A 26445-nucleotide genomic window follows, 5' to 3' on the forward strand; every position below is an offset into this window, starting at 1 on the left:
GGACCATCCTGATAGCCAGGCGCTTGTCTGTGGGGTCCGGCCTCCTCTGATGACCCTCCCTGTCCTGCGAGGGACAGTGTACCCCAGACCACATCCACCGGCCTGTCTGCTGGGGGCAGAGCCACCCTCGGACCTGGTCTTTGGACAGGTTGGGGGTGCGGTGGTGTGTAGCAGTGACCCTGAACCCGAGGCCTCGGGGGCAGGGGCAGAGTGGCTGGGGGATACCTGCGTTGGTGCTGGGCAGTCACCCCTGGCCCATCCCTGTCGTTAACGGCTGCCTCTTGGCTTGCACAGAAGCATCATTGGGAACATCGCCTGGTGGCTACTGCTGCACCCCGGACCGGGCCGAGGAGCTGGGCCAGCCCCAGGATGGGCTGCCCTACATCGACCACTCACCCTGCTCGTCCCCTCAGCTTGGCAGCAAGGCCCGTGGTGGCCGGGACCCCTTGCAGCCCACCAAAGGGGTGAGTCCTCACGGGTACCTGCTCCAGGGCATGCTGGTGGGGGCAGGTGTGGGATGTGCTGGTGGGGGAAGGGGGGCAGGTGTGAGGTGCACTGGTGGGGGGGCAGTGCAAGGTGTGCTGTTGGGGGGGCAGGTGCAGGACATGCTGGTGGGGGGGTGTAGGTGTGGGAAGTGCCGAAGGGGGTGGGATGGGGTACAGGTGTGAACTGTACTGGCGGTGGAGTGGGGGGCAGGTGCAAACTGCGCAGGGGAGGGAAGCCTTGGCATGGACCCCCCCCCCCCCACCGAAGGGCATCCGTGGCTCGGGGGGCACGGGGCTGTGCTTTGGGGCCTGGAGCAAGTCACGGGAGGCCACTGTTGGGTGCAGGGCTCTCCTAGCCCAGCTTGGAGGGGCACGAGCAGCACTTGGCCTGAGATGCTGGACGCCCCCTCCAAGCCACGGCACCAGGCTGGCACTCTGGGGCCCCTGGCGCCACCTCCTCGGCTCCTTTTTCTTTACCTGGAGAAGGGGTTGCTGGGTACCCATTCTGCCTCCACTTTGCAGGTGTGGAAACTGAGGCCCGGAGAAGCAGCTTTCCTGAGGCCTGTGTGGTGGCTTCCCACGGCCCCCTCCCTGCCCGTGGTGGACAGGGGGCACGGCAGGGGGTGTCCACAGAGCTGCAGGCTCCTCCCCCGGCCCGCCGTTTGGGGTGAGCCCCGAGTCCCTCTACTGCTTCCCCTGTGGGCTCACCTCCTCTCTGCGTCATTCCAACCTGGCTGTAAAACCACAAAAGAATAGAAAAAAAATCACAGCACCGTGCAACACAGGGAGCGCGCCGTCATGTAAACCAGGGACTAGAGTTAATAGCATAATTATTATAATATGGGTTCCTGGATCGCAACGAAGATACCAGCTAATGCAAAGTGTAAATAATAGGGAAAGCTCCATGTGTGTGTATTTGCAGGGAGTGGCATTCTGTACTTCCTGCAATATTTCTCTGTAAACAACTGTTGTAATTAAAAGAGAAAGAGAGAACGAGAGAGAAAAATCAGGCAAGGTTCCTGTGCAGTCTCTGCCGCAGAGAAGTGCAGTGGCTTCTTTCTGTGCCTGGCTCTGGAGCTTGACCCTGGTGCAGGACTGTCCTTGTCTCTGCTTGGGAATTTCGGAGGAACTGGCAGGCCTTCCGGGCAGAAACATTCCTGCGGGCCAAGAAAGCAGCGTGTGCTGCATTCCTGTGGCGTGCAGGCCCCTGCTTGCCCCTTTCCATCTGAAGTCCAGTTACCCTCTTTTACAAAGGAAAGGAGACCGAGGTTCAGAGAGGCGAGGATCTCGCTCAGGGGCCCCACAGCGGCGAGACTGGAAGCCTTTCACATTCCCAAGTCTGCCCTCCTTCCCCTCTGCCTCCTGACCTTGCTCGGGGGTCTCCTCTCTGTGCCCCCTTTGGGGGCCTGGCTGCAGAAAATGACCAGATGTTGCCTGCCTTGAACCCTCAGTTCCTGACAGGGCTGTGTCTACAGGGTCCCTGGGGTTTCTCCTTACTGGCACGTCCTTACCCTGCATCCTTTCCCCGCGTGGAGGCTGAGCTGCCCTCTGAGGGCTCCAGCTCGTCCTCCCCTCCCACCACCTTGGGGCTCCCACTTCCCTGTGCACCTCCTGCGGAGTCTTTCCAGACCCAGCTCCCATGCCCCCCTGTCCCCGCCCCCTCTTGGCCCCCACCGCAGCCCATAGACCTGTGGTCACACTGCATCCCAGGTGAGTGACCACAGGTGAGTGATCGCAGGTGATTTCCCAGAGCAGACGCGCCAGCTGGCAGGATCCGGTGTCAGGAGGCGTTGGGTGAGAAGGGAATGAGATGTGAGAATGCTGCTGCCCTTTCTGATGTTGTACGCCATCTGGCAGGGGCCTGGCGCCGTGGACAGGAGCCCTCCGCTGGCTGAGAAGTGGGCCTGGCCTCCACGCCCTCAGGCGTGGTCACAGACCCTGCACAGTGGCATTTGTCACAGACCCCCTGCAGCGGGCTGGCCCAGGTGTGGCGTCGATTGGCGTCCCGGTTTCAGGTGGAGGTGGTGGCGAGGACAGGTTTCCTCCCTGGAACTCCCTTGCTTCCTGTCGCGTGGCCACGTCCTCCTCTCCCTTCTCTTCTGGGTCCTGCTGGCATCCAGCACCGCTGGAGCTGCTGTGCACCCTGGCTGCTTCTCTCTTTCTCTTTGCCATCCCGTAACCTGGATTAAGGTGCAGCTTCATTCCACTGTCCTCACCTTGATTTAAAATAACTTCTCCAAGAGGCCCTTGGGGTGATGGGGTCACAGCCACAGGAGGGCAGGGTCAGAGGAAGAGTGCGCCCAACTGGGGGACACACTTCCAGCTGGCCGGCTCAGCTTCCTGGCTCTTGCTGCCCACCCCATGTCAGACTCTTTGCTTTGGGTCCTGGGTTTGAAGACATAGCAGCCGTCTTAAATGTGCTGAGATCTCAAGGGTGGGGGTCTTGCTTCCTGGGGAAGGCAGGGTCCCCAGTCTCCCCGTCCCCACCTGGCTGGGGCTCCCTGCTCTGGACCTCTCGTGCCCGTGCCCCCCGCTGCTGAGCCTGAAGCTTTGGGGCTGTGGGGCCTTTGGCAGAGCAGCATAGAAACTCCGTGACCCATGGGGGCTTTGCGAATGCCCCACCCCAGATACAGGTCAGATTGGGCAGAGTCCAGGTGATCCCTTGTGGGATATGGCCGGGCAGGGGGCTGTGGAAAGGGTCCAGGCGGCCATGGGTGGACCCGGTCACCGAGGCTCACCAAGGACGTCCTCGGTCCTTGGGTTTTCCTTATTTTTTTTTGCCTCTTTCCCCTCCTTGTCATAATTTATCTTATTAGAGCAGTTGTAGGTTTACAGAAAAATCATGCAAGAAGTACAGACTCCGCAAGTACCCCACCTCCAGATAGTTAGGAAACTAACACTAACATTTTGTGTTAGTGCTGTACCTTTGTCATAATTGATGAAGTGATATTGTAACAGTATTGTTATCTGTAGTTCAGAGTTTATAGGGTCCTGGGGTTTTCTTAGAGGTGCCTGCCCTCCTTTGCCTGGGCTGTGTATTTCTCACTTTGAACGGTGAGTGTGGGGTTCCCAGGCGGGGACCCCAGGAGAGGACAGGGTGTCCCCAGGGTTGCTGAGCCCGCAGTCACGCATTGTCCGCCTCTTGGTGGCAGCATGCGTGGACAAGGCCCTTGGAGCTGCCTCTGTGCAGGGAGCCCAGGGTTGCCTGGTTGGGCTGGGGTCAGGGGACCTGTAGTCTCCCCACCTCCTCCCGGGGCCCTGATGTGACCATCCTCCTGAGCTGTCACTCACCTGTGTTCATCCGGCCCATTGCTGGACAGTGGGGCACGCCGGGGCCAGAGAGGCAAGCTGACTGCATCGAGCAACCCCTGCCCCTGGACTCGGGCCGAGCCCTGGATGTCTGTTACTTTGTGAGGAATGACTCGCAGTGGCCTTGCCAGGTCAAGGACAGCCCTGGGGTGCCTCCGCCACCCTGGCCAGGGGCCACTCGGCAAATGGCAGGATTGGGACCAGGTGTTGACGTGGGGTTAGAGCCCGGTGGGCGGATGGCGGGGCCTGCAAGGAGGCTTGGACTTTTCTGGAGCTCCGATGAGGCTCTGCACCCTGGGAGGACCCTGCAGCTGGAGGCACCCAGCTCGCCCTAGGTCCCCGGGTCTGGGGTCCCGACACAAGCAAGTAACCACTCCTGTCCTCACAGCTCCATGATGGCTGCCTGTTTGCCCCCCACTCGCCCTCCCTCCTAGGGGTTTCTCAGGAGGTGCAGGCCTGTCCCGGGTCCAGGGGCCCGTGTTTGGAGGTCAGCAGCAGGCCCCTGCTCTGGCCCCCAGGGGAGCTGGCCCCTTGCCCTCTGCCCGCGAGCCCAGGCCTGTGGACGCCCAGTAACTGAGTAATGGGTTCCCCGGCAGCTCAACGGGCCGCATGTCCCAGCTAGGGACAGCCCCCTGGACCCCCGCCCCAGCCCTCTTGCCCCCCCCCCCCCCCGCCACTGCAATTGGGGTCCTGAGCATGGCAGGTGCCTCTATTGGGGGCGTGGGTGGGAGGTGGCTCCTTGCACTTGCTCTGCCTCCTGTAGTCCAGTATCCTCTGCTCACTGCGTCTCTGCCAGGTTTTCCCAAGCCCAGTCCACTTTTACCCATCCTTGTGGCTTGTTTTCTAGTCTAGAGTCGGGTATCATGTTCAGTGCTTCCTGCCACTGCCCCTCTCCCCTGCCCCTCTCCCCTCTCTCTTGCCCTTCTCCCCTCTCCCCTGCGCCTCTCCCCTGCCCTGCCCTTTTCCCCTCTCCCCTGCCCCTCTCCCCTCTCTCTTGCCCTTCTCCCCTCTCCCCTGTGCCTCTCCCCTGCCCTGCCCCTCTCCCCTGCCCTGCCCTTTTCCCCTCTCCCCTGCCCCTCTCCCATGCCCTGCCCTCCTCCCCTCTCCCCTGCCCCTCTCCCCTGCTCTAGCAGCAGCTTTTGCTCCTGTGTTGCTGCTTTTTGTTCCAGTGGCCCTTTTCCTTCCTTGTCATGTCATGTGGTCTCCCATCCCTGGAGACTGCCTGGATACCCAGCCCTTCCCTCCCAGGCTGGCAGGTGCACCATGCCGGGTTATAAATAGCCTTGCCCTGGGCCCTGCCCTTTCCTGCTGTTCCCTGCTTTCCCCCACGAGTTCCCACTCCACACGCCCGGCACCCATCGGCTGGCTCAGTGGAAGATTCTAGCAGGCGGGAAGCAGCGCCCTCCTCCCGGCCCTTCCAGCACATTCCACGGGCTCGACCTTCCCTGCAGCCGGCCGCGCCCTGCAGACTCGGCGCCGTCCTGCCTGAGCTGTTTTCCCCCTGGCTGTCCAAGCCCGTGGGTGGAAACAGGGCACGGCGTTCACCCCGTCCCAGCACTGCCCCTCCGGCTGTGGGTGGCCCTCTGGTTCTCAGAGCAGCCAGCTGGTTTAGTATTTTGGGGGTGGGGGGCAGTTTTAATGTGCGCACGTTTCATTTTGCCCTGTTCGTCGCCGTCTCCTAGGCCTGGGTGGAGGTGTGTGCTGGGCCGGTGTGGGGGCCGTGTCCAGGGCTGATGTGTGCAGGTGCCCACTCGTGAGCCTCAGATAATAAGTCGACTTGTCTCCGGTTTGCACACCCCAGAGGTGCTCCACCGAGGCAGACACCCATCAGGATGCAGCGGGGCTGGGTGGGCACTGCCCCCTCTGGAGGGACCCTCCAAAGCCTTCCCCTGCTTCCCTGAGATCCCCGCTGGTGGCCGGCTGCCGTGGGCTGACTGGCACGCACCTGGGTACCTCCGCCCTGTGCCCCCGACAGCAGTGCAGCTGCTGCCCACGGAGCAGGCAGCCAGGTCCTGCCCAGCCCACTGTGGGTGGGGCCCCTGTCCCGTCCCGGGGCTGTTGCACACATACACACAAGCGAGTACACCTGTGCACACACACCTGTGCACACACAGACAAGTCTTTTCACATACCTGCACTCACACGGTCTCACGCACACTGCACACATGCAGACACCTGTGAGCACGGTCTCACACTCATGCTTGCATGCCCACACGCACACACTCCCACTGCCACCAGAAAAAGTGCAAAGCTGTAGCCCATGGAGGCTCTTTGGATGGGCCGGGTGGGCTGGGTGTGGACGGGGTGGGGGTCTCTGGCTCGGCTGCCCCAGCACTGCTGTCTGTACCATGAGACCCCCCCACCCCCCACCAAAACCAACAGCAGAATCGCCGACACATCCACAGTGCCCAGGTGCGAAGGCTGCTTTAGAGCCAGTGATGTTCCTAGAGGGGTTGGGGAAATCGAGGCACGGGAGGCCCTCCCTCTGCGGTCCTAGTGCTCGCCGCTGGGCTTGGCACACGCTTGCTCCTGGGCCTGGGAAATGATGAGGCAGAGGGCACGGCCGGGGCTCACCGTCCCTGGACACTGGGTGCTTCCCACACCCGCCCCACCCTCTGGTTCCAGGGGAGGCTGTGGGGATGCAGCTCCGCACGGGGTGAGAGAGGGAGCACCAGGGCACAGGGACCGGGATGCGAGACGACAGTTTTCATGGCCTCTGGCATCCTCAGCCCAGCTGACATTGGGACACCAGGGCTCCTGGTATACGGCTGTGTTCCCACCTGGACACCCGGCAACGCTTTCTGAGGCATGGGCAGCAGAATTCGCCGGGCGTTCAGCCAGACATTTGGAACCAACTGGCCCCTGAGAGGGCCCCCACTGGGGCACGAGGTTCCACCTGGGCCAGTGGCTGCACCACCAGATACCACTCCCCGAGACTGGGAGGGGTCAAGTCCAAAGAGTGCTTGCAGGCGAGGCAGAGGGTATGGCAGGCAGGGTGGTGCGGCTGTGCTGTGGACTCCCAGGCCCCTCGGCACCCCCTCTTCCAGGCAGCCCTCCCAGCTTTCCTGCCTCTCCTTGATTCCACCGGCAGCCACTCCCAGGCCACTGGAGAGGTGGGAAGGGAAGCCTGCTTGGCACCCAACTCTTTACATCCCTTCTCCAGGTGTGCTGAGAGCACGGGGTCAGGGGTCCCCAGCTCTGCTGCCTGACCCACCGACTGAATGAGTGCCGGGGGCTCCAGGCCTCCCTGTGAGCCCCGCGAGGTTGGGTCCTGGGTCTGATTTCCATCTATTTCTCCCGCAGAGTGAGCTGGACTTGGAGAAGGGCTTGGAGATGAGAAAATGGGTCCTGTCTGGCATCCTGGCTAGTGAGGAGACTTACCTGAGCCACCTGGAGGCTCTGCTGCTGGTGAGGGGGCGCTGGGGGCTGTGCGGAGCAGGGGAACACTGCCCTGCCTGCGGTGGGGGCAGCGGGGACCCATGCACTGCTGCATCAGGCTGTTTTTAAGTTTTACCTATGATGGAATTTGTTTCCATGTCATTGTCGTAGCATGTCTGTAACACATGAAATCTGCCATTCTAGCCATTTTTAAGTCTGGGGTTCATTACGATCACACGCAGTGCTGCTGTCACCACCATCTGCAACCCCAAGTTTCCATCACCCCCAAACAGAAACTGTCTGCATTAAGCAAAAACTCCCCATTCCTCCTCCACCCACCCCATGGTAACTGTCAGTCCACTTTCTGCATATGAATTTGTCTGCTCTGGGTGTTTCCAATAAGCGCAGTCATGCAATATATGTCCTTCTGTGTCTGGCTTGTTCCACTTTGCATGTTTTCGAGGCTCATCCATGTAACGGCAGGTGTCCAGATTCCTTTCTGTGGCTGGGTCGTGGTTCAGAGCTTGGAGAGGACACGTTGCCTTTATCCCTTCATCTGCTGATGGACCCTGTGGTTTCCACCTCCCAGTTCCTGTGGCCATGCTGTCTGCTCGTCCCTGCTGTCAATGCTTTCTGTCTTTGTGGGATTTAAACATAGATGCAGCTGTGTCCTATAACCATGCCTACCCCTGGCCATGCCATGCATCTGCTGGGCCCCTCACCTGTCCCCACCTGGGTCCTTTCACTTGGGCACCTGGACTCTCTCACCTAACCTCCTCACCTGTCCTTCTCACCTGAGCCCCTTCACCTGGGCACCCGGGTTCTTTCACCTGTCCCCCTCACCTGGGTCTTCTCACCTGCTCTTTCACCTAAGCCCTCTCACCTGGGCACCTGGGCCCTCTCACTGCCACCCCCCTCACCTGACCCCCTCACCTGAGCCCTCTCACCCAGGCCCCCTCACCTAGATCTTCTCACCTGCCCCTCACACCTGCCCCCTTCACCTGAGCCCTCTCAACTGGACACCTGCACCCTCTCACTGCCCCCCCCCTCCCTTGACCCCCTTACCTGACCCCCCTCACCTGGGCCCTCTTACCTGGCCCCCTCACCTGACCCCCTCACCTGGCCCCCTCACCTGGCCCCCTCATCTGGATATCTCATGTAGCCCCCTCACCTGAGCCCTCTTACCTGGCCCCCTCACCTGGCCCCCTCATCTGGATCCCTCACTGAGCCCCCTCACCTGGCCCCCTTCCCTGACCCCCTCTTCCAGCCCATGAAGCCTTTGAAAGCCGCAGCTACCACATCCCAGCCGGTGCTGACGAGTCAGCAGATCGAGACCATCTTCTTCAAAGTGCCTGAGCTCTACGAAATCCACAGGGAGTTCTACGATGCGCTCCTGCCACGTGTGCAGCAGTGGGGCCACCAGCAGCGGGTGGGCGACCTCTTCCAGAAGCTGGTGAGTGTGCCGGCCGCGGGGCTCTGGGTGGGTGCGGCGGGCGGGCGGCGTGTGGGTCACGGCTGCAGCAGAACAGGCTGGGCCCCTCCCTGGCCCCCCAGGCCCTGACCAGCCGGCGCGCCCTCCCTCTGCCCGGCCCTGGCTCCCGTCGCTAGGGCCTGTCTGGCTCCCTCCGCTTTATTAAGGTTCCCCGTCTCCGACAGGCCCAGCCGCCCCCCTTAGGGCTCCTCGAGGCCAAGGAGGAGATGCTGCTACCCGGACACCAGCAGTGGGCCTCGGGTGCCAGGCCGGGGGAGGGGGCACGCATAGGGGAGGGCGCTCGTCGTCCTTAATCGTGTCTGGGCCATTTTCTGCACTTGAGACCCTTGAGTCACTTGGAGAATTACGAAGTGGCAAGGGGAAGGGAGACTTGGCCGCAGGAATGAGAGTCATGGGAGCTCACCCTTGGGAGCTAAAGGAAAACCAAGGCAGAGAAGGGTGGAGAAGGCTCTGCTCAGCAGCTATTCCTGGAAATTGGAGGCATGATGAAGGGGAGATGCTTTCACCCCACAACCTTGTGCCTGGCAGGAACCGGGGGCTTGAGAAATGCAGGACGGGGTGGCTTTGTAGTGGGAGCCTGGACTGCAGGGCTCCCCCTGAGCTCGTGGGCCAGGGAGCTGGGGCACACGTCTTGCCCATTCTGATACACGTCGTCTTGTCCATCTGAGGCAGCCAGGCAGGTGCCAGTGTCCCCCCCTCACAGGTGAGGAGTTGGCAACCCTCACACGTGTGCCCTGGATTTGTTCTTTCTTTTTAAATTTACTGTTGTTGTTTTTTTGGGGGGGTTAGTGGTGCATGGTTCAGGAATCAGACCCGGGTCTCCTGCATGGAAGATGAGCATTCTAACACGAAACCACCCATGCACTTCTAAGTTTACTGTTCTTAAGTGCTTTCAGTTTTTGTTTTTGTTTTTGTTTTTAACTTTCTATAGAGGGCATCCTACTATATATATATATATATATATATATGTGTGTGAAATTTGGGGACTTAACTTTTTGCACTGAATGTTTTATTGCTAAGCACCAACCTATCATTCTGTGATGTGTGTTCGTTTATTTGGGGGAACCGATCAATAATCAATAATTAATCATCTGTTGCTGGGCTTTCCCACAGTTTTTTCAAACATAGGCCCTCCAGCCAGCATTTGGGCTGTTTTCCTTTGTCCAGGACTTTTTTGTCCCATTTTTATTGTGAAAAATAATATATGTACAAGGAAGCAATACATTTCAAAGCACACTGCAACAGTTAGTTGTAGGAAAGATTTTGGAGTTTGGTGTGGATTACACGTCCATAATTTTAGATTTTTCCTTCTAGCTGTTCTAAGACACTGGAGACTAAAATAGCAATATAATGATACAGCACTCGTACTCATTCATTAAACCCTACCTTCTCTGTACAACTCCACCATCACCTTTGGCCTTTCTATCCCTCTCTTTAGGGGTATTTGGGCTATGCCTATTCTAATTTCTTCACGTTGGAAGGGGTTGTCGATAATATGGGGTAGGGAGATGGAACTAGCTGATGTTCTGGAGAGGCTGGGTCCTCTGGGTTTCAGGACTTATCTGGCCTAGGACCCACCTGGAGGTTGTAGGTTCTGGAGAGTAACCACAGTGCATTGTCCAGGACTTTTTAACCCTTGTTTGTCTTTCTCCAAGAACATGCTTTTCCAGCTTCCTCTGGCTTTCAGGTGCCGTAAAACCGGAAAGGACTAGGGGGTGGCAAGTGGCAGAACAGAGATGATGAAAGGTCTCCACAGTCCACGGTTCACCAAGAATCAATTCGGCAGAGGTGGCCCTAGGCCCCCGATTGCGGTCCCAGGGTGGAGGGGGCGGTAGTAAGTAGCCCCATGTCCCATTTTCCTTGCATCCGCAGGTTCGAGCTCCGTGGATTAGACCCAGCCTGGCCCCTCACTGGGAACCGGGAGTCGGGTGGGAGCCCATGAAGAGCCCAGGCCCCCACCTCCAGCCCCTCCAGCCGGGCTGTTGCTAACTCCCAGCCCTGGCCTTGGCCGGCGCTGGGGACAGGGCGTGCCCTCTGGGGTGGGGCTTTCCTGTCGTTGCCGAGCTGTGGTATGGCCTCCAGCCCTTTTTTGGCCCAGCTCCTGGCCACCTCGGGTCCCTTTGCCCACTGCCAGGGAGCAGGAGAGGCTGAGTGGTGTGCAGGTGCCCCCCTCCCGGCCTTTGAAGCCCCCTGCCCTCTCCCGTATTACCCTGAGTGACGGGTCAGAGGCTGAAATCCGGGAATTAGACCCATTTCGGAACCTTCCTGAGAAGTCGAAAACCATGCTGCTGGAAAGCAATCACAGCCAACCTTCTCCTTCCCCGAATAATATTCCAAAATCACTTGGAAAATTAAAAAAATACTAATCCCTTGACGAATGCGGGATCTTATGTTTGGAAAGTCTCCTCTGGTTTCCTGGTGTCTGTCGGCTGTCCAGAGGAAGATGGGGACAGGGCGGCAGGGGCTGCTGTGGAAAGCGACCCCTTGGAGACCCACGACCCAGTGGGTCAACTTCAGGACGGCCCAGCCTCGGGGCACCCCGTCCCGTGCCCCCCCTCCCCGCGGCACTGCAGCTTCAGCCCCTCCAGGGTTTGCTTCTCGCTGAATCGAAAGCAACTTTCTTGTTTGCTTTTTTTTTTTTTTTTTTTAATTTCAAACTTGCAAAACCAGGCAGAGAATCCCTGGTACCTTTCACCCACATCCACCGGCCAATACATCTTGCCACGTTTGCTTTCTCTCTTTTTACCCCACACACAAAAGTTTTTGGTTTTGGCTTTTTTGTCCCCCCCTGAATTATTTGACAGGAAGTTGCAGACATCTGCCCTTTCCGTAAAAGCCTTTATTGTGGGAACATAACACAACATTCCGTTTCCCACTTGAAACACATTCAAGTACAGGCAAACCTCCTTTTATTGCACTTCGCAGAAACTGTTGTTTTTTTTAACAAACAGAGCAAGTCCGTTTGCCCTGTTTTTCCAACAGCATGTAGCTCACTTCGTGTCTGTGTGTCACATTTCGGTTAAGGTATCTGCGTTGTTTTTTAGACATAATTCTATTGCAAACTTAATAGATTATGATATATTGCAAACACAGCTTCTATATTTGCTGGGAAACTAGACTATCACAATAGCAGCTATTCTAATTTGTTAGCTGCTGAATGCAACACACCGGAGATGGATTGGCTTTTAATAAAAGGGGATTTATTTTGGTAGTTCTTCAGAGGAAAGGCAGCTAACTTTCATCTGAGGTTCTTTCTTACGTGGGAAAGCACAGGGCGATCTCTGCTGGCCTTCTCTCCAGGACTCTGGGTTCCTTCAACTTTCCCCAGGGTGATGCCATTCTGCATCTCTAAAGGCCTGGGCTGAGCTGCGAGTGCTGAGAAGAGGAATGCTGAGCTGCTTGGGCTGTGCTACCTTGAGCTCTCTCATTTAAGCACCAGCCAATTAACTCAAACACCATTCATTGCAGCAGGCACGCCTCCTAGCCGACCGCAGATGTAATCAGCTGCAGATGAGGTTCACGTACCATTGGCTCATGTCCACAGCAGCAAAGCTAGGTGCCTTCACCTGGCCAAGTTGACAACTGAATCTACTGCATGTCCACCCCTTGTCAACTTGGCAATACACGCATCACCTTAAACAGTATTAAGGTGGACCTGTGAATCTCAAAACAAGTTATCTAGTGCCAATATGTAAAGGAAGACATTCACGGGATACAGGTTTTCATTTCCATAGGGAGAAATTGGAAGGAACACAGGGGTCACAAGACCCAAATAGTTCTGAAAACCTGCAGGGCAAAGACCATTGGATTTCAAAGTCTGAATGTCATTTATCCTTCAGCTTTAGAAAGTGGCAGCCCCATCCTTTCCAAGGGTCTATGCAGTGGCCCTTCTCTTTCCAAATCAATCTCGGGGGACACTGAGGAGATCACATTTTTCTCGGCTCCACTCTCTCCAGGCATCGGGGCCACACCTGGGCTCTCTGCCATTTCCGGGGCACACGCTCAACCCCTCCATGTGGTGGCAGTCAGGCTCTCCCCAGTCCCCCAAGGAGGGTGCTCTACCTTCTCCAAGGCCTGAGGCTGCACAATTCTTCCACTGCAGGTGGTGGGAGACTCACCCTCTCCATGTACATGGGTGGGTCCACTCGCCTGGCCAAGGTTTCTTGGTTTCAGACCCGAGCTTCCATGGTTCTCACTGCAAACTCCAATTTGCCCCTTTTGTTTCCCCCTTTGTCCAGATTGGCAATGGTTCCGTTTACACCAACAATCTCTTCTAGCATTCCAGGACTTCTCCATCATTCTCTTCACAGTTCTTCCAAAATCTTCCCCTTAGCCATCCAAAAAACTCTTCCAACATATCTGGTATTTGCAAACCGCAACCACACCCCATTGTCCGGTACCAGATCTCTTCTAGTTTGCTAGCTGCTGGAATGCAGCACACCAGAGATAGATTGGCTTTTAATAAAAGGGGATTTATTTTGTTAGTTCTTCAGAGGAAAGGCAGCTAACTTTCAACTGAGGTTCTTTCTTACATGGGAAAGCACAAGGTAGTCTCTGCTGGCCTTCTCTCCAGGCCTCTGGGTTCCAATAGCTTTCCCCAGGGTCATTTCTTTCTGCATCTCCAAAGGCCTGGGCTGAGCTGCGAGTGCTGAGATGAGGTATGCTGAGCTGCTTGGGCTGTGCTACGTTGAGCTCTCTCATTTAAGCACCAGCCAATTAAGTCAAACATCATTCATTGCAGCAGGCACGCCTCCTAGCTGACTGCAGATGTAATCAGCAACAGATGAGGTTCACGTGCCATTGACTCATGTCCACAGCAACAGAAGTAGGTCCCTTCACCTGGCCAAGTTGACAACTGAATCTAACTGCCACAGCTGCTTTACTGCAATATTTGCTTTATTATGTCGTCAAGACCTGAACTTTCCATGTCGCCAAGGTTTGCCCATGCACATTTCAGTGGTGTTAATTCCACCACCACCCAGGACTGGAGCTTCTCGTCACTCCAGAGAAGCTGTATCCCTTAAACAGACACTCCCCACCCCACCCCACCCTAGTCCAGCCCAGACTTGCTTATTCTAGATATTTCATGCACAGTATTGAAATTGCACAGCATTTGGCCTTTTGTGCCTGGCTCATATCACTCCACATGATGTCTCCAAGGGCCCATGGTCCTTTCACCTCTAAATACTTCCCCGTGCATCTCCTAAGAACAAAGACATTTCTGGGGACAGTGATCAGGAAATGGAAGTTCCATACAATTCTGTTATTTAATGCGCTGTCAGCGATTTTCATCACGCTCAAGGTTGTGTTTCTCGGAGCCCCTTTTTGGTTGGTTGGTTTGGTTATTTCTGTATGCTGTATGGTAGGGGTCACATTTCATTCTTTTTCCATTTGGCTATCCCGGTATTGCAGCACTGTTTGTTGAATTTTGGCGGGGGCGGTGGGATGGGGGAAGTGCATGGTCTGGGAATCGAACCTGGGTCCCCCGCACAGCAGGGGAGAATTCCACCATGACCTACCCTCACAACCCCACCTTTTGTTTTTGACTCGGGATTCAGAGCAGGTTTGCGTGAGACCTGGCTGTCCGTCCGGTTCGTTGCCCGTAAGCAGCAGCGGGTCCTTGGCCTCTGCTTGGCCTGTAGACCTTGACGTCTTTGGAGGCGTGCAGGCCAGTTAGGGTTTGTCTGATACTTCCTTGTTAGGAGTAGATTCATGTTCTGCGTTTCCGGCAAAAAGAAACCAAACAAACTAATAAAGCAGAAAATCATTGCAGGGACAGTATACCCTTCGCAGTGCATTGCACATGACTTCTGTTTGTCTCATTATTGACACAGCTTTTTATATTTTGGTCGCTGTCCCTCTAGTTTGTCTTTTTTTTTTAGTTGTGGAAAGTTTCATTCTTTCACATCCACCACTCCCAAGCATGCCACAGTTTTGCTACCACCATCCATTAGCCTCGGTTTTGCCGCTATTACCAGAACTTTCTTTCACCTCCAGTGGCTCAGGGTTTTGTTCACTAAGAACGTGGCTCTGAATTGCTCAGAACCTCTCAGGGGCCCCCTGGAGAAGTGAGCTGTTCGGGATGGGGGTCCAGGAGGAGAATGAAAGGGGCTCCCATCCCTTGGACCTGCCCCCCTTTTGGAGAGGCTGAGCTGATGGCATTTCCTAAAAGAGCCTCTCCACCTCGGTCCCTGTCCCCCACCCCTCTTTTAATTGTCTGACTTATGCCATGTGTGCATTTGTCCTCTTATGCATTTATTCCGAGGCGTTCTGTGAGAATGCCAGGCTGAGTTATTCACACTGCTGAATGACATGGCCTGGAGCAGTTGGGGGTGCTAGCATTGGGGATGTCATGTCAGGGGTGGGACGGGGCCTCCTTCATCTGCTGTTCTTTCCTCTGTGCCCCAGGGACCCCCAGAAAGTCCCCAGCTGGGTGTGGGACAGGAAGACCTGGTTTAACCTGTCCTCGGGGAATATCATCTGCAGAAGCATAAAATTCAGTATAAATGCAAATGCGTGCGGAAATAAAATTGAGGTTCCACCCAGAACCCAGGCCAGGTGGGCGAGGGCTTATGCTCGCAGCTCCCACCCAACTGTGGTAGGTGACCCCAGCTCAGGAGCCCCAGGCCCCCGTGCAATTGGGGGGTGGTTTTCCCCTTGAGTGCGTCTTCAGGTGGGGCATGGGGCCCCAGAGTGATGGCCAGCCCTCTTGTGGGGGAGGAGTTAATTGAGAAGTACCTGAGTTAATACTTGGGGTTTTAGAAAGGATAAGCAGAATGCTTTGCATCCGGCAACCAGCAGGCCTTTCCTCCCAGCTCACCTGGGCAGGTGCCCTCTGTCCACCTGTACAGTTATCCTCCACTCACCTGTGCAGTGTCCTCCATTCACCTGTTCAGTGCTCTCCATCCACCTGTGCAGGTGCCCTCCATTCGCCTGTGCAGTGCCCTCCATCCACCTGTGCAGGTGCCCTCTATCTACCTGTGCAGGTGTCCTCCATCCTCCTGTGCAGGTACCCTCTATCCACCTGTGCAGGTGTCCTCCAACCCACCTGCTTGGGTGCCCTCCATCCACCTGTGCAAGTGCCCTCCCTCCACCTGAGGAGGTGCTGCTGTATCCTACCTCCTCAGGTGCTGCTCCATCCCACCTGTGCAGGTGCCGCTGCATCCCACCTGTGCAGGTGCCGCTGCATCCCACCTGTGCAGGTGCTGCTCGTCCCACCTGTTCAGATGCTGCTCCATCCCACCTGTGTAGGTTACCCTCCACCCACCTGTTCAGGGTTGTTCCATCCCATCTGCGCTGGTGTTTATCTGAGTCCCTGGCAACCTCAAACTCCAGCTGCTGCTGAGGGCACCAATTAAGCAGGTGGGGTGGGGGCCTTAGCAGCTCTGCCAGGGAACCGTTACCTGCCCGTGGCCGTGAGTCACTTCAGACTGCCATTCCGGGTGGGGCAAGTGAAGATGATGCATGGGGAGGGAACGGCATGAAACAGTGGTGGTTCCACGTGAGCCCGTCTGTGGTAGAGGTGTGACCACTGTTCCTGGCCCACACCTGGCCACACCTGACCCACGTTCTTGTCCTTCCTCCCTGCAGGCCAGCCAGCTGGGTGTGTACCGGGCCTTTGTGGACAACTATGGGGTTGCCATGGAAACGGCCGAGAAGTGCTGTCAGGCCAATGCTCAGTTTGCAGAAATCTCGGAGGTAACGTGCAGACGCAGTGCTGGCAGGTGCACCAGCCGATGCCCCTGCCCACCCCTCCCCACAGCGTCGGGGCTGGCTGGGACCCCTGACGCTTTCTTGCTCCCTCCCCTCTTCCAACCAGCCAGTAGCCAGGGGCTGGAAAAATCGAGGGGTGAGCTCAGAGGAGCAGCACTTGCGTGGCCTGTACCCCCAGACCCAGCTTGAGGAGGCAGGTGGGTGGGGGCCTCACAGGGGCCGTGAAGGGACAGGGGGGTCTGGGGCATTGGGACGGAGCCCCCAGGGGCCCCCGGCAGCACCTGGAGCCTCCCCAGGTCTTGCTTCTGCCTGGTCCGCTTTTGCCTTTTGCTGCCTTCATGTCCCAGGGCTCAGGGCCCACCCCTATCCGTTCCCACTAGGGCTCTGGGTGAAGAGACCCCAGTGGGGAAGGCAGGGTCAAAAAGCCAAGTGGAAACCAGAATTGGGGGGCCGTGGGCCCCTCCTGCAAATGTGGGGTTACCTCCAAAGCAGCATACTGTTTTTATAATTCACTTCGGAAGTGGGGTGTGGAGGTTCCCGGCCTCCCGTGAGGACGGCATGCTGGGCGCTGAGGAGCGGAGACCCCCCCCCTTTGGACCCCACTTCTTTCCCAGCTGCTGGGAACCGGGGCCCCCGCCCCGTGAGCACCCTACCCACCCTAACAGCTGGCATGGTTGGCGCAGACTCCGAGTGGCCTCGGTAGCCAAAGCCCTGGGCCTCTAAGGAGGCTGCAGTTGGCAGGTTCTTGGGGGCGAGGCCTGGAGAGGGCAAAGCCAAGCTAGGGGAAAGCCGGGTGGGGGTTTCGGGCTGGGGGGGCCCGGGGATCGGCTGATTGCCTTAGAGTGTGGGGAGGACCACAGAAGGGGCCCTGTTTCGGGGGCTCACGGGAGCAGAGCCCTTGTGTTTTGTAGTCTTTTGCTCTGTCCATGTTCCTCCCGCCCTTGGGAACTGCTGAGTTGGACTCAGGGAAGGAAGGTCGCTGCCAGGGGTGATAAAACCCTGAGGGGTGTGACTTGTGTGCCGTGCTTTACACAGGAGAGGGACCCCGCGGCTCTGGGGTGGGGAGGTTGCAATTTCTCACTGCCATTCGGAAGATAATCAAAGCCACTTTGGGTCCGATTTCAGATATAGATGCCTGGGGGTCTTTGCTGCTCGCTTTTCTCTGTACTCTGGACCAAATCAGCGATGCCTTCGACTCTGTTATGTCGAAACAGTACGTCCCCCTGAAGAGCTTAGCTTTCCTCCTGGGAAACTTGGGGCCTGGTTATTATTGTTATTATTTTTTTATTAGAGCAGTTGTAGGTTTATAAAAGCAATTGTGCAGAAAGTACAGAATTGCCATTTACCACACACACATGCAGCCATCCTTATTAGGAACATTTTGCATCAGTGTGGTACCTTTTTTACAATTGATGAACCAAAATTATCATTGCACATTATTAGCTGTAGTATACAGTTTCGCTTTGTATTATTCAGTGCTGTGCTTTTTTTTATGATGTTATTGTGGTTACATATATACAGCATAAAGTTTCCCACTTTCGCACTTTCAAGGGTGCAATTTAGTGAGTTGGTTGCTTTCACATCGTTGTGTGGCTATTACCACCGTCAAGACCAGAACTTTCCCTTTCAGCCCAGATGCAGCTCTGTTCCCCAGAGCCTGAACTCCCCATTCCCCACCCACACCCCTGCCCCTGTAACCCATGCTCCAATTTCTGCCTCAATGCCTCCCATTTTTAGCAAGTACATTTGCAAGGGAGGGGAAGGGGCGGGGGGAGGTGGACAAACTGATCTGGGGGTGGCAAGCCCCACCAGTCCCGAATTGCCAACCCTAGCATGCTGTTTAGTTGCTCCAAGAAAGCAGATGCAGGGGCCTTTAGGAAGGACCCTGTTATTTTCCCTGAATTTGCAGGATTCTCTTTTAGAGGGGTTCTCAGCCAGGGCCACTTTGCCTCCCCAGAGACACTGGATGGTATCTGGAGGTGTTGGGGATTGTCACGGCTGGGCCTGTGGGTAGGAGGGGGGGTTTCCGGCACCCAGTGGAGCGGGGTTTCTGCTCAGCACCCCACCATGTGCAGGACACCCTGCCCCAAAGAGCCACCCCTCATGTCAACAAGCCTCGGTGGGCCAGCCCTGCCTGGTCCAGCGAGCCAGGGCACCTGTGGATCCCCACACACCCCGCTTGTCCATACTGTGGCCCTTGATGCCTCCCTGAGGTTTGCCATGTCTGGGCTTGCTGCAGGAGAAGGGGGTGAGGTTTCCCTCTAGGTTGCCAAACTGCGGAGCTTCTCCCACAGGAGAGCACCATGCTTTCCTTTCTGCAGAACCTGAGAGCTCGGAGCAACAAGGAATCTAAGGACCAAACGACCAAGAACTCTCTGGAAAGTGAGTTTCTCCTCCCCAGGCTCCTGGGGTGGGGGGTGGGGTTGATGCGAGCCTGGGAGCATCATTGGGAAATCCGACATGGGGCCTAGGGAGGGTCATAACCTGGCACTTTCGTTGTTCTGGACTTGAGATGGAAAGCTTAATGGGATGGGGTGGGGATGAGGGCAGGACGAGTCTGCAGGGGCAGGGAAGGGGACTCGATTAGTTTGCTGAAGCTGCCCGCATGCAACATACCAGCTATGGGTTGGTGTTTATAAAGGAGATTTGTTAAGTTACAAGTTTACAGTTCTCGGGCCATAAAAAGTGTCCAAACTGAGGCACCCAGGTAAGGACACCTGGACGCAAGGAAGGCTGACAGCATCCAGAGCACATCTTTCAGTGGGGAATGCATGTGGCTGGGAAGTGCTGGGTCTTTGGTTTCTTCCCCAGGGGCATTTTCCTTTTGCATCTCCAGATGTCTCTGTCTGTGTCCGTTCTGAAGCTTTTTCCAAAATGGTCCCCTCTTAAAGGACTCCAGTAAGCAAATTAGGTGGAGATACATCTCCTTGGAAACCCCCTAATCAGAAGCTCCTGCCCACCACTGGGTGGTCACATCGCCATGGAAACGACTTAATCAAAAAGCTCCCATCCTACAACACTGAATCAGGATTCAAGAACAGGCTTTTCTGGGGGCACAGAACCGTTTCAAACCAGCATGGGAGCACACGGTCCACTTTGGGGACCCGGAGGAATTGGAGCCAGTGAGCATGGAGCCAGGCATTTGCTGGACACTTAGACCATCCCCCACCCCGGGTTTTCCCCCAAGGCCCTGATCAGGAAGATTTTATTTTCCGAGGCTGCTGCAGCAAAGTACCAGCGAGATGTCATACAGCAACAGATATTTTTTGTTTCGCAGTTCTGGAGGCCAGAAGCCGAAATCGAGGTGTTGGCAGGGGTGTGGACTCTCTGGTCTGTAGGGAAAGTCCTTCCAGACCCTGCTGCTGGCTTTCAGGTGACCAGTGATCCCTGGTGTCACTTGGTGTATTCATTTGCTAAAGGTGACGAAATGCAATATTCCAGAAATGGGCTGGCCCTGAACAGTGGGGATGTATTAGTTTGCAAGTTTCTCAGGCCGAAAAGATGTCCAAATTAAGAAATCGGATCCATATCTTCTCCCCAAGCCCAGCTTCTGGCAACCCTCAGCTCCTCTGTCACTTGGGAAGACACCTGGTGACGTCCACAGGTCCTTCTCTCCTGGTTTCGTGGCTTCCTTTCTACCTATGGTTTCTCTCTGTTTTCCGCGGGTCCTCTCTCAGCTCCTCTGACGTTTCTCTCTGAGCTTCTCCAGGGCTTCTTTCTGTGTCTTCTCTCTGTCCTTTATCCTCTTACAGAGGTCTCCAGTCATAGGATTAAGACCCATCTGAATGAGATGGGCCCCATCTCAGCTGAAGTTAAGAGCCTGCCCACCAGGAGAGCCTGCCCCCACGGAGATGGATGAGATTTAAGAATATGGTGCTTCTGAGCATCACACTTGGGTGGCAGCTTAACTCCGTGTCTACCTGTGTAGTTATGTGGCTGTCCTGTCTCCGTATGTGTCTGGGTCTCCTCTCCCTTCTTAAAGGGTCACCAGCCTGTTAGATGAAGAGCCCGCTCTACTCCAGTGTGGCCCCGTTTTAACTGGTCCAGTTCCATCCACAGTGACCCTATTTCCAAATAAGGTCACCTGCCGAGGGACTGGGGAAGAGGACGTCCACAGTCTTTTGGGGGACATGGCTCGACCCATGCTGGATGACAAGTGTAAAATAGAAGTAGCCCCCCTTGGGCACGCGTCCTTTGTGGTCGGTCAGGGATTGTCGGGCTCCTGGGTCCATGTCTTACTTCCAGCCGTTGGGGTAGTGAGAAGTCATGTTCACTCGCAGAGAACAGCTTCCCCCTGCCCTGCGCCTCAGTTTCCCCATCTGTGGAATGGGTAGTCCCATGTCCCCCACCTCCCCTGCCAGGTGTGGGGGTCAGGCAAGGAAATGTGCGTGAAATGCAGCAGGACATATGGAGAGCCCATGCCTGGGGTGAGCGGTGCCCGCCATCCTTGAGGACAGGGGGCTGGCTGGGGTGCCCAGTGCATGGGGGGGGCGCTGCTCCCAGCACAGCAGGGGCTCCCGCCTCCCTGTCCTGGACCCCACCCTGGAATCACCCATAAAACCGAGAGGTCCGTCAGCCGCTGCGTTGGTTCCTACCTGTTTTCCTTTCCTTGGCTGCTCAAGCAAATACCATGCAATGGGTCGGCTTAAACAGTGGAAATTTAATGGCTCACAGTTTTCAGGCTGGCAAAAAGCCCAAGGTGTCTTCCGGGCAATGCTTCCTTCCCAGAGTTGACTGCTGGTGGTCCCTGGTCCTTGGCCTGTCATGGCGGCCTCTCCTGGCCTCTCCCTTCTCTTCCAGACTCCACTCATGTTCAACCTCTGACCCCCCCCCGTGGCCTTTTCTCTGTGTCTGATTTTACTCTGCTTATTAAGGGCCCCCCAAATAAGACTAATTCCCACCCTGATTGAGTCACCTCTTGAGGAAGTGCTCCTTTTGCTGGACCTGCAATAAAGTTTAAGAACGTGTCTTTCCGCAGTGCATGGGGCCCTAAACCACCCCCTGCCATTGACAGAACTGGGGCCTCCCCAGAATCCAGGGCTCAAAGTTGGGGTCAGCGTGCTGACCCGGTCCCGGGGGTGGCTCTTGGGGACACATGTCAGTGTCCAGCCCCCTTGGCACTTGTCACGGGTGACACCCCCAGCTCAGGTCCCTGCATTTTGGGGGCTCATGGATGGAACGCTCAGCCTTCCGGACACTCCAGGACTGCCCTGTGTCTGAGCAGCAGGGCTGTGGGTGCAGGCAGGATCCCTGGGTGCTGCCGTCTCATGCCCGTCTCCCCCATCACCCCGCAGCCCTGCTCTACAAGCCCGTGGACCGAGTGACCCGCAGCACGCTTGTCCTGCACGTGAGTCTCGGCACCCCCAACCCCCACCCTGCCATCCCAGGGTGGCTGACCATGGGTGCGCGTCCCCCCGCCCACTTGCCTCCCCCACCTCTGCCATCCAGAAGCTCGTGGCTTGGAGGTGGGAGAAGGAGACCAGTCAGACCTTCCAGGTGTCTCCGGTCTCCCGCGGGGCGGGTGCATGAAGGAGGGTGCAGCCTGCAGCACATGCCCGGGGCCGGGACTCCCACGAGCCAGCGGGTGCGGTGTGGAGGGGTGCAGCCCATGGGGGTGGGGGTGGGGGGGTTGCTTCTGCTTTTAAGGCAGCAGGGCATCCCCAGAGAGGTTTCCCGAATACCGCAGAACAGAAACCAAAACTGCCGGCCAGGGGCTCCTCTTACTGAGTGTTGAGCACGGGAGCTCTGTGCACAGGTTTGGCCACTTCAGTTTTTTTAGTTGAGAACAGTTCCCAGGTGCCTGTGATGTGTCCTGCCTCTCCCTCTCATTCCTGCAATGAGCCCAGCTTCAGAGCCGCTTTGTGCGCTTGCAGCAAACGTGCACATCCTTCTCGGTGCCCAGGAGGCGGCAGGCCGTGTCTGTCCCTCCTTTCTTGTTTTTCCTTCACCGATACTGGAGGTTTTTGCACGGCTCGGCCTTGTTCTTGTTTAAGCCCCAAAGCACTCCTTTGCACAGACATTTTGTAATTCCTTCTCATCCTCAGGTTAAGGGTTTTTAGAAGGAAGAAGAATGACAATTTGAGATGTCAGGTCTGGGCAGCCTTGGGTGGGGAGAGGGGTGCCCATAGGAGCACGAGGGACCTGTCTACCACCGTGCTTGGTCCGGGGGTCCGAGTGGGGAGGGAGCCCCACCCCAGGAACCTTTCCCATTGCGTTTATTTCAGCAGCTCTCCAGCATCCTGTTTGCAGAGAGGATTTGGAGCCTAAAGGGATTTGGTTTCTCTGAACCGAGCGGGCATGGGGTTCGAGCAGAAGTTAACTGCACTCCTGCTGGGGCAGGAGGCAGCGTTCTTGTCCCTGGACAGGAGAGCCTTAGGTTTCCCTTACAGAGAACCGATCCTGCCACCTAAGGACACGTGGCAGTGTCAGGAGGCTGGGGAGGTGGAGGGGGCAGGGAGCCCTTGGTACCCAGGTGTGAGGGTGGAGCTCAGGGGTGAGCTCAGCAGCTTACAGTGGGGGAACGGACCCCGAGGGCGGCTCCATCTCGGGCCCTTTATCCAGACCCCTGCAGCTCATGCCTGCTGTATGGGACCTGCTTCCCTGCTGGGGCCCCCAGGCACCCTCCCCAAATCCCAGGTGGGAGATGGCATCGAGGCTCAGGGAGCCGGCAGCCAGGGTCCTCGTAGAGCATGCAGGCAGGCCCTGCACCCAGTGTTGTGCCCCTCCCCACACCCTTCCACCCCTCCTGCGCCCTTCCACTCTCCCCACACCCTTCTACCCCTCCCATGCCCTTCCACTCTCCCCATACCCTTCCACCCCTCACCACACCTTTCCACCCCTCCCTGCACCCTTCCACCCTCACCGTGCCCTTCCACCCATCCCCATGCCCTTCCACGCATCCCTGCACCCTTTTACCCACACCATACCCTTTCACCACTCACCGCACCCTTCTACCCTCACCGCACCCTTCCACCCCTCACTGCACCCTTCCACCCCTCCCCATGACCTTCCACCCTCACCGTGCCCTTCCACCCTCACTGTGCTCTTCCACCTCTCACTGCACCCTTCCACCCCTCCCCGAGCCCTTCCACCCTCACTGCACCCTTCCACCCTCACCGCGTCCTTCTACCCTCACCGTGCCCTTCCACCCTCACTGTGCTCTTCCACCCCTCACTGCACCCTTCCACCCCTCCCCGAGCCCTTCCACCCTCACCGCCCCCTTCCACCCTCCCCATGACCTTCCACCCTCACCGTGCCTTTCCACCCTCACTGCACACTTCTACCCTGGCCCCCAGGACTTGCTGAAACACACACCGCCCAGCCACCCCGACCAGCCCCTGCTGCAGGATGCCCTGCGCATCTCCCAGAACTTCCTGTCCAGCATCAACGAGGAGATCACGCCCCGCCGCCAGTCCATGACCGTGCAGAAGGGGGAGGTGAGCTTGGCGGTGGCGGCCTGGGCCCAGAACCTTCCATGCACCAAACACTGGGAACCCTCCCCTTTGGGGCTCTTGACTCCATGGGGTGAGGACGAGCTCTCCAAGATGGCTGGGCCTCAGCGGGACCCTGGCACGGCTGTGTCCACCCTTCCCCATGCCCTCCCAGGTCCTGGGGTGCTGTTTGTCTCTCGTCCTTGCACCTAAGCTGCTCCTGATCACAACAGCCCTGCCCGCTCAGGGCCTGTCTGGGACCTCCTGTGTCCCCCGCTCCGTCCTGTCCCTGCCTCTCTGACTCAGGTGGTGAACAGGTCCCCTCCCAGCAGGGTGCAGCTGAGTAAGGATGATGGGGCGCCAGCCAGGAGTGTTGAGTGGGTAACACCATGGTGGGGGAAGCTGACCCAGGGCCTCTGGGGTCTCGGGCAGGACACGGGCTGGGTGGGCCTGTAGCTGTCGCCTCCGAGAGCTGCTTCCTGTTCCTTCTTGTGGCTTGGGTTGTCACACCAGGTATGAGGCCAGGGCTGCGTCCTGCCCCCCACTGTGGTCTGCACACCCCACTAGGAAGTGGGGCCCCAAGCACTGAGCCAAAAGCATTCCGCTAGGCCCAGAATCTGATCCTGCTGGAGTGTGAGTGAAGGACTAGCTTGGCCAAGTTCCCTGGGTGGGCCTGGCCCAGGAGGGGCTGTGTGTGTGTGTTTGGAGGGGGGGATATGGCCCCCTCCTCTCACCTCTCTAGGTTTGTCCGTGTCCAGGCCTCAGTTCAGCCTGCACCCCCACGAGCTCTGGGTAGCCTTAGGTCTGCCACTTCCTCTCCTGGGCCTGTTGTCTCACCTTTAGAGCTGAGTGGGAGTCCCACCCTCTCCTTGAGTGCCCGGCCTTGGAGGGGCATAGTTTATGGAAAGAGCATGGGGTGGCTTGCTGGCCCGCTTGGAGCTCTTCTGTCACCTCCAAGTTTGTAAAGGCAGGAGTGGGTGGGTCCCCAGCAGTTATTGGGTGTTTTGGTTTGCTAAGTGGCTGGAATGCAATATGCTACAAATGGAATGGCTTTAAGAAGGGAATTTATTAAGTTACAGGTTTATAGTTCTAAGGCCACAAAAATGTCCAAACTAAGGCATCCAGAGAAAGATACCGTGACTCAAGGAAGGCCAATATCTGTCACATGGGAAGGCTGGGTCTGCTGGTCTGTGTTCCTGCTTGCATTGCTTCCAGCTTCTGATGCCAGTGGTTTCCTCTGTAAGCACCTGTGGGCCCTCACTTAGCTCCTCTGGGACACAACTCTGGGTTCTGGCTTGTTAGCTTCTCACAGGAAGGCACATAGGGATGTCTGCTGGGCACTCCCTCTCCAAATGTCTGCATCTCTGTTGGCTGTGAGGCAACTGTGTTTTCTCCTTTTAAAGGACACCAGTGAATGAATCAAGACCCACCTTGAATGGGTGGTGTCACATCTCCACCTAATCAAAAGACCACACCACAGTTGAGTGTGTCAGTCTCCGTGAGGCCTGTCCTCTTTGGCCAGCTGCCCCTTTACGAGAGCTCTGACCTCCTAGGAGGGGACATTCAGGTCCTTATTTTCCTCCTTGGTCAGCTCCCATATCTCTGGGCATCATGTAAGATTCCAGGAGAGAAATGCCTTCTTGCCTTGTGGATTATTGGAAGTAGCTGCCTTAGGGAACTGAGGAATGCCAGATGCTACCCGGGATCAGGCAGCCAACCCCTCTTTTCTGCTCTGTCCTCTTGGTCGCCTTCCCTGCTGACCCCACAGTCGAGGTTTGATGACCCATTAGGAAGTGCTTAAGGCCTCAGTGGTATTTGCTAAATAAGGGGGCGTCAGCTGCAAAAGGGGGAGCAGGGCAGATGACCTCTGAAAGATCACGCATCCACCTCGCATGCCCTCATCGGAGCCTTCCATCCCACGTGTGTTGAGAGAGGTGGCTTTATGGTGGCTGGGCAGGGATGACGAGCAGGAGTCCACATGCACCCCTCTCCTCTGGCCATTCCAGGACAGACATTACTAATCAATTGGGAACTTGTGCCCTGAGCCGGATGCAGCCCCAGCATCCAACTCAGTGCAGCCTTCCAGGCAGTCCCTGATTGCCAAGCAGCTTCTCTGTCTGCGGACTGGGCTGCACCTGCATCCTTTCAAGTTTGCAGCTGGTGAGGGCCTGAGCACCAGAGATACATATTTCTTTTTCCTTCGTTCCATCTCTGAATTTGGTATATGACATTGACTATGAAGTTTCCAGAGGGAGAAAGGGACCATACTTCTGAGTTCCTGTAGCACCTCTCTGAGGAGAGAGATGGTTTCCCACTTTACAGGAATGGAAACAAAGGCTCAGAGAGGTTGAGCCACTTGCCCAGGGTCACACAGGCAGGAAGTAGCTAAGCCGGGATGGGAGCTTCGGCCTGGCATGTCATGGTCTGGCCTTCCCCGTGAGCCCGCAGGACCACCCATCCCTCTGCGTGGCCCTGGTGGTAGGTAAACATGTGAGGGGGCCGTGGCACCTGTGGCTTGGCACACTCCCACGTCTTACGGGGCTGTGCCGACCCTGTCTCTGGTTGGCTTAGCATCAGGAGAGTATCGTCCCCCAAATTCGGAGGCCGAAGCCCAGCACCAAGGTCTTGATGGGCTCTG

General features: G+C 56.9%; 1 protein-coding gene across 2 annotated transcripts in view; it reads left to right on the forward strand.

Moving 5' to 3' along the window:
- The window catches only part of BCR (BCR activator of RhoGEF and GTPase), a 123035-nt gene that overhangs the window by 69319 nt on the left and 27271 nt on the right, over positions 1-26445 (forward strand). The window contains exons 2-9 of one of the 2 annotated variants that reach the window (XM_077160175.1): positions 295-464; positions 7098-7202; positions 8440-8625; positions 16255-16362; positions 18699-18759; positions 19655-19750; positions 21672-21724; positions 23673-23813. In XM_077160175.1, the coding sequence (XP_077016290.1) occupies positions 295-464; positions 7098-7202; positions 8440-8625; positions 16255-16362; positions 18699-18759; positions 19655-19750; positions 21672-21724; positions 23673-23813 (920 nt within the window). The remainder of the gene's footprint in view (positions 1-294; positions 465-7097; positions 7203-8439; positions 8626-16254; positions 16363-18698; positions 18760-19654; positions 19751-21671; positions 21725-23672; positions 23814-26445) is intronic. The other variant, XM_077160174.1, reaches the window with a different exon arrangement.

The sequence above is a fragment of the Tamandua tetradactyla genome, chromosome 5 (assembly GCF_023851605.1).
Source record: "Tamandua tetradactyla isolate mTamTet1 chromosome 5, mTamTet1.pri, whole genome shotgun sequence".
NCBI lineage: Eukaryota > Metazoa > Chordata > Mammalia > Pilosa > Myrmecophagidae > Tamandua > Tamandua tetradactyla.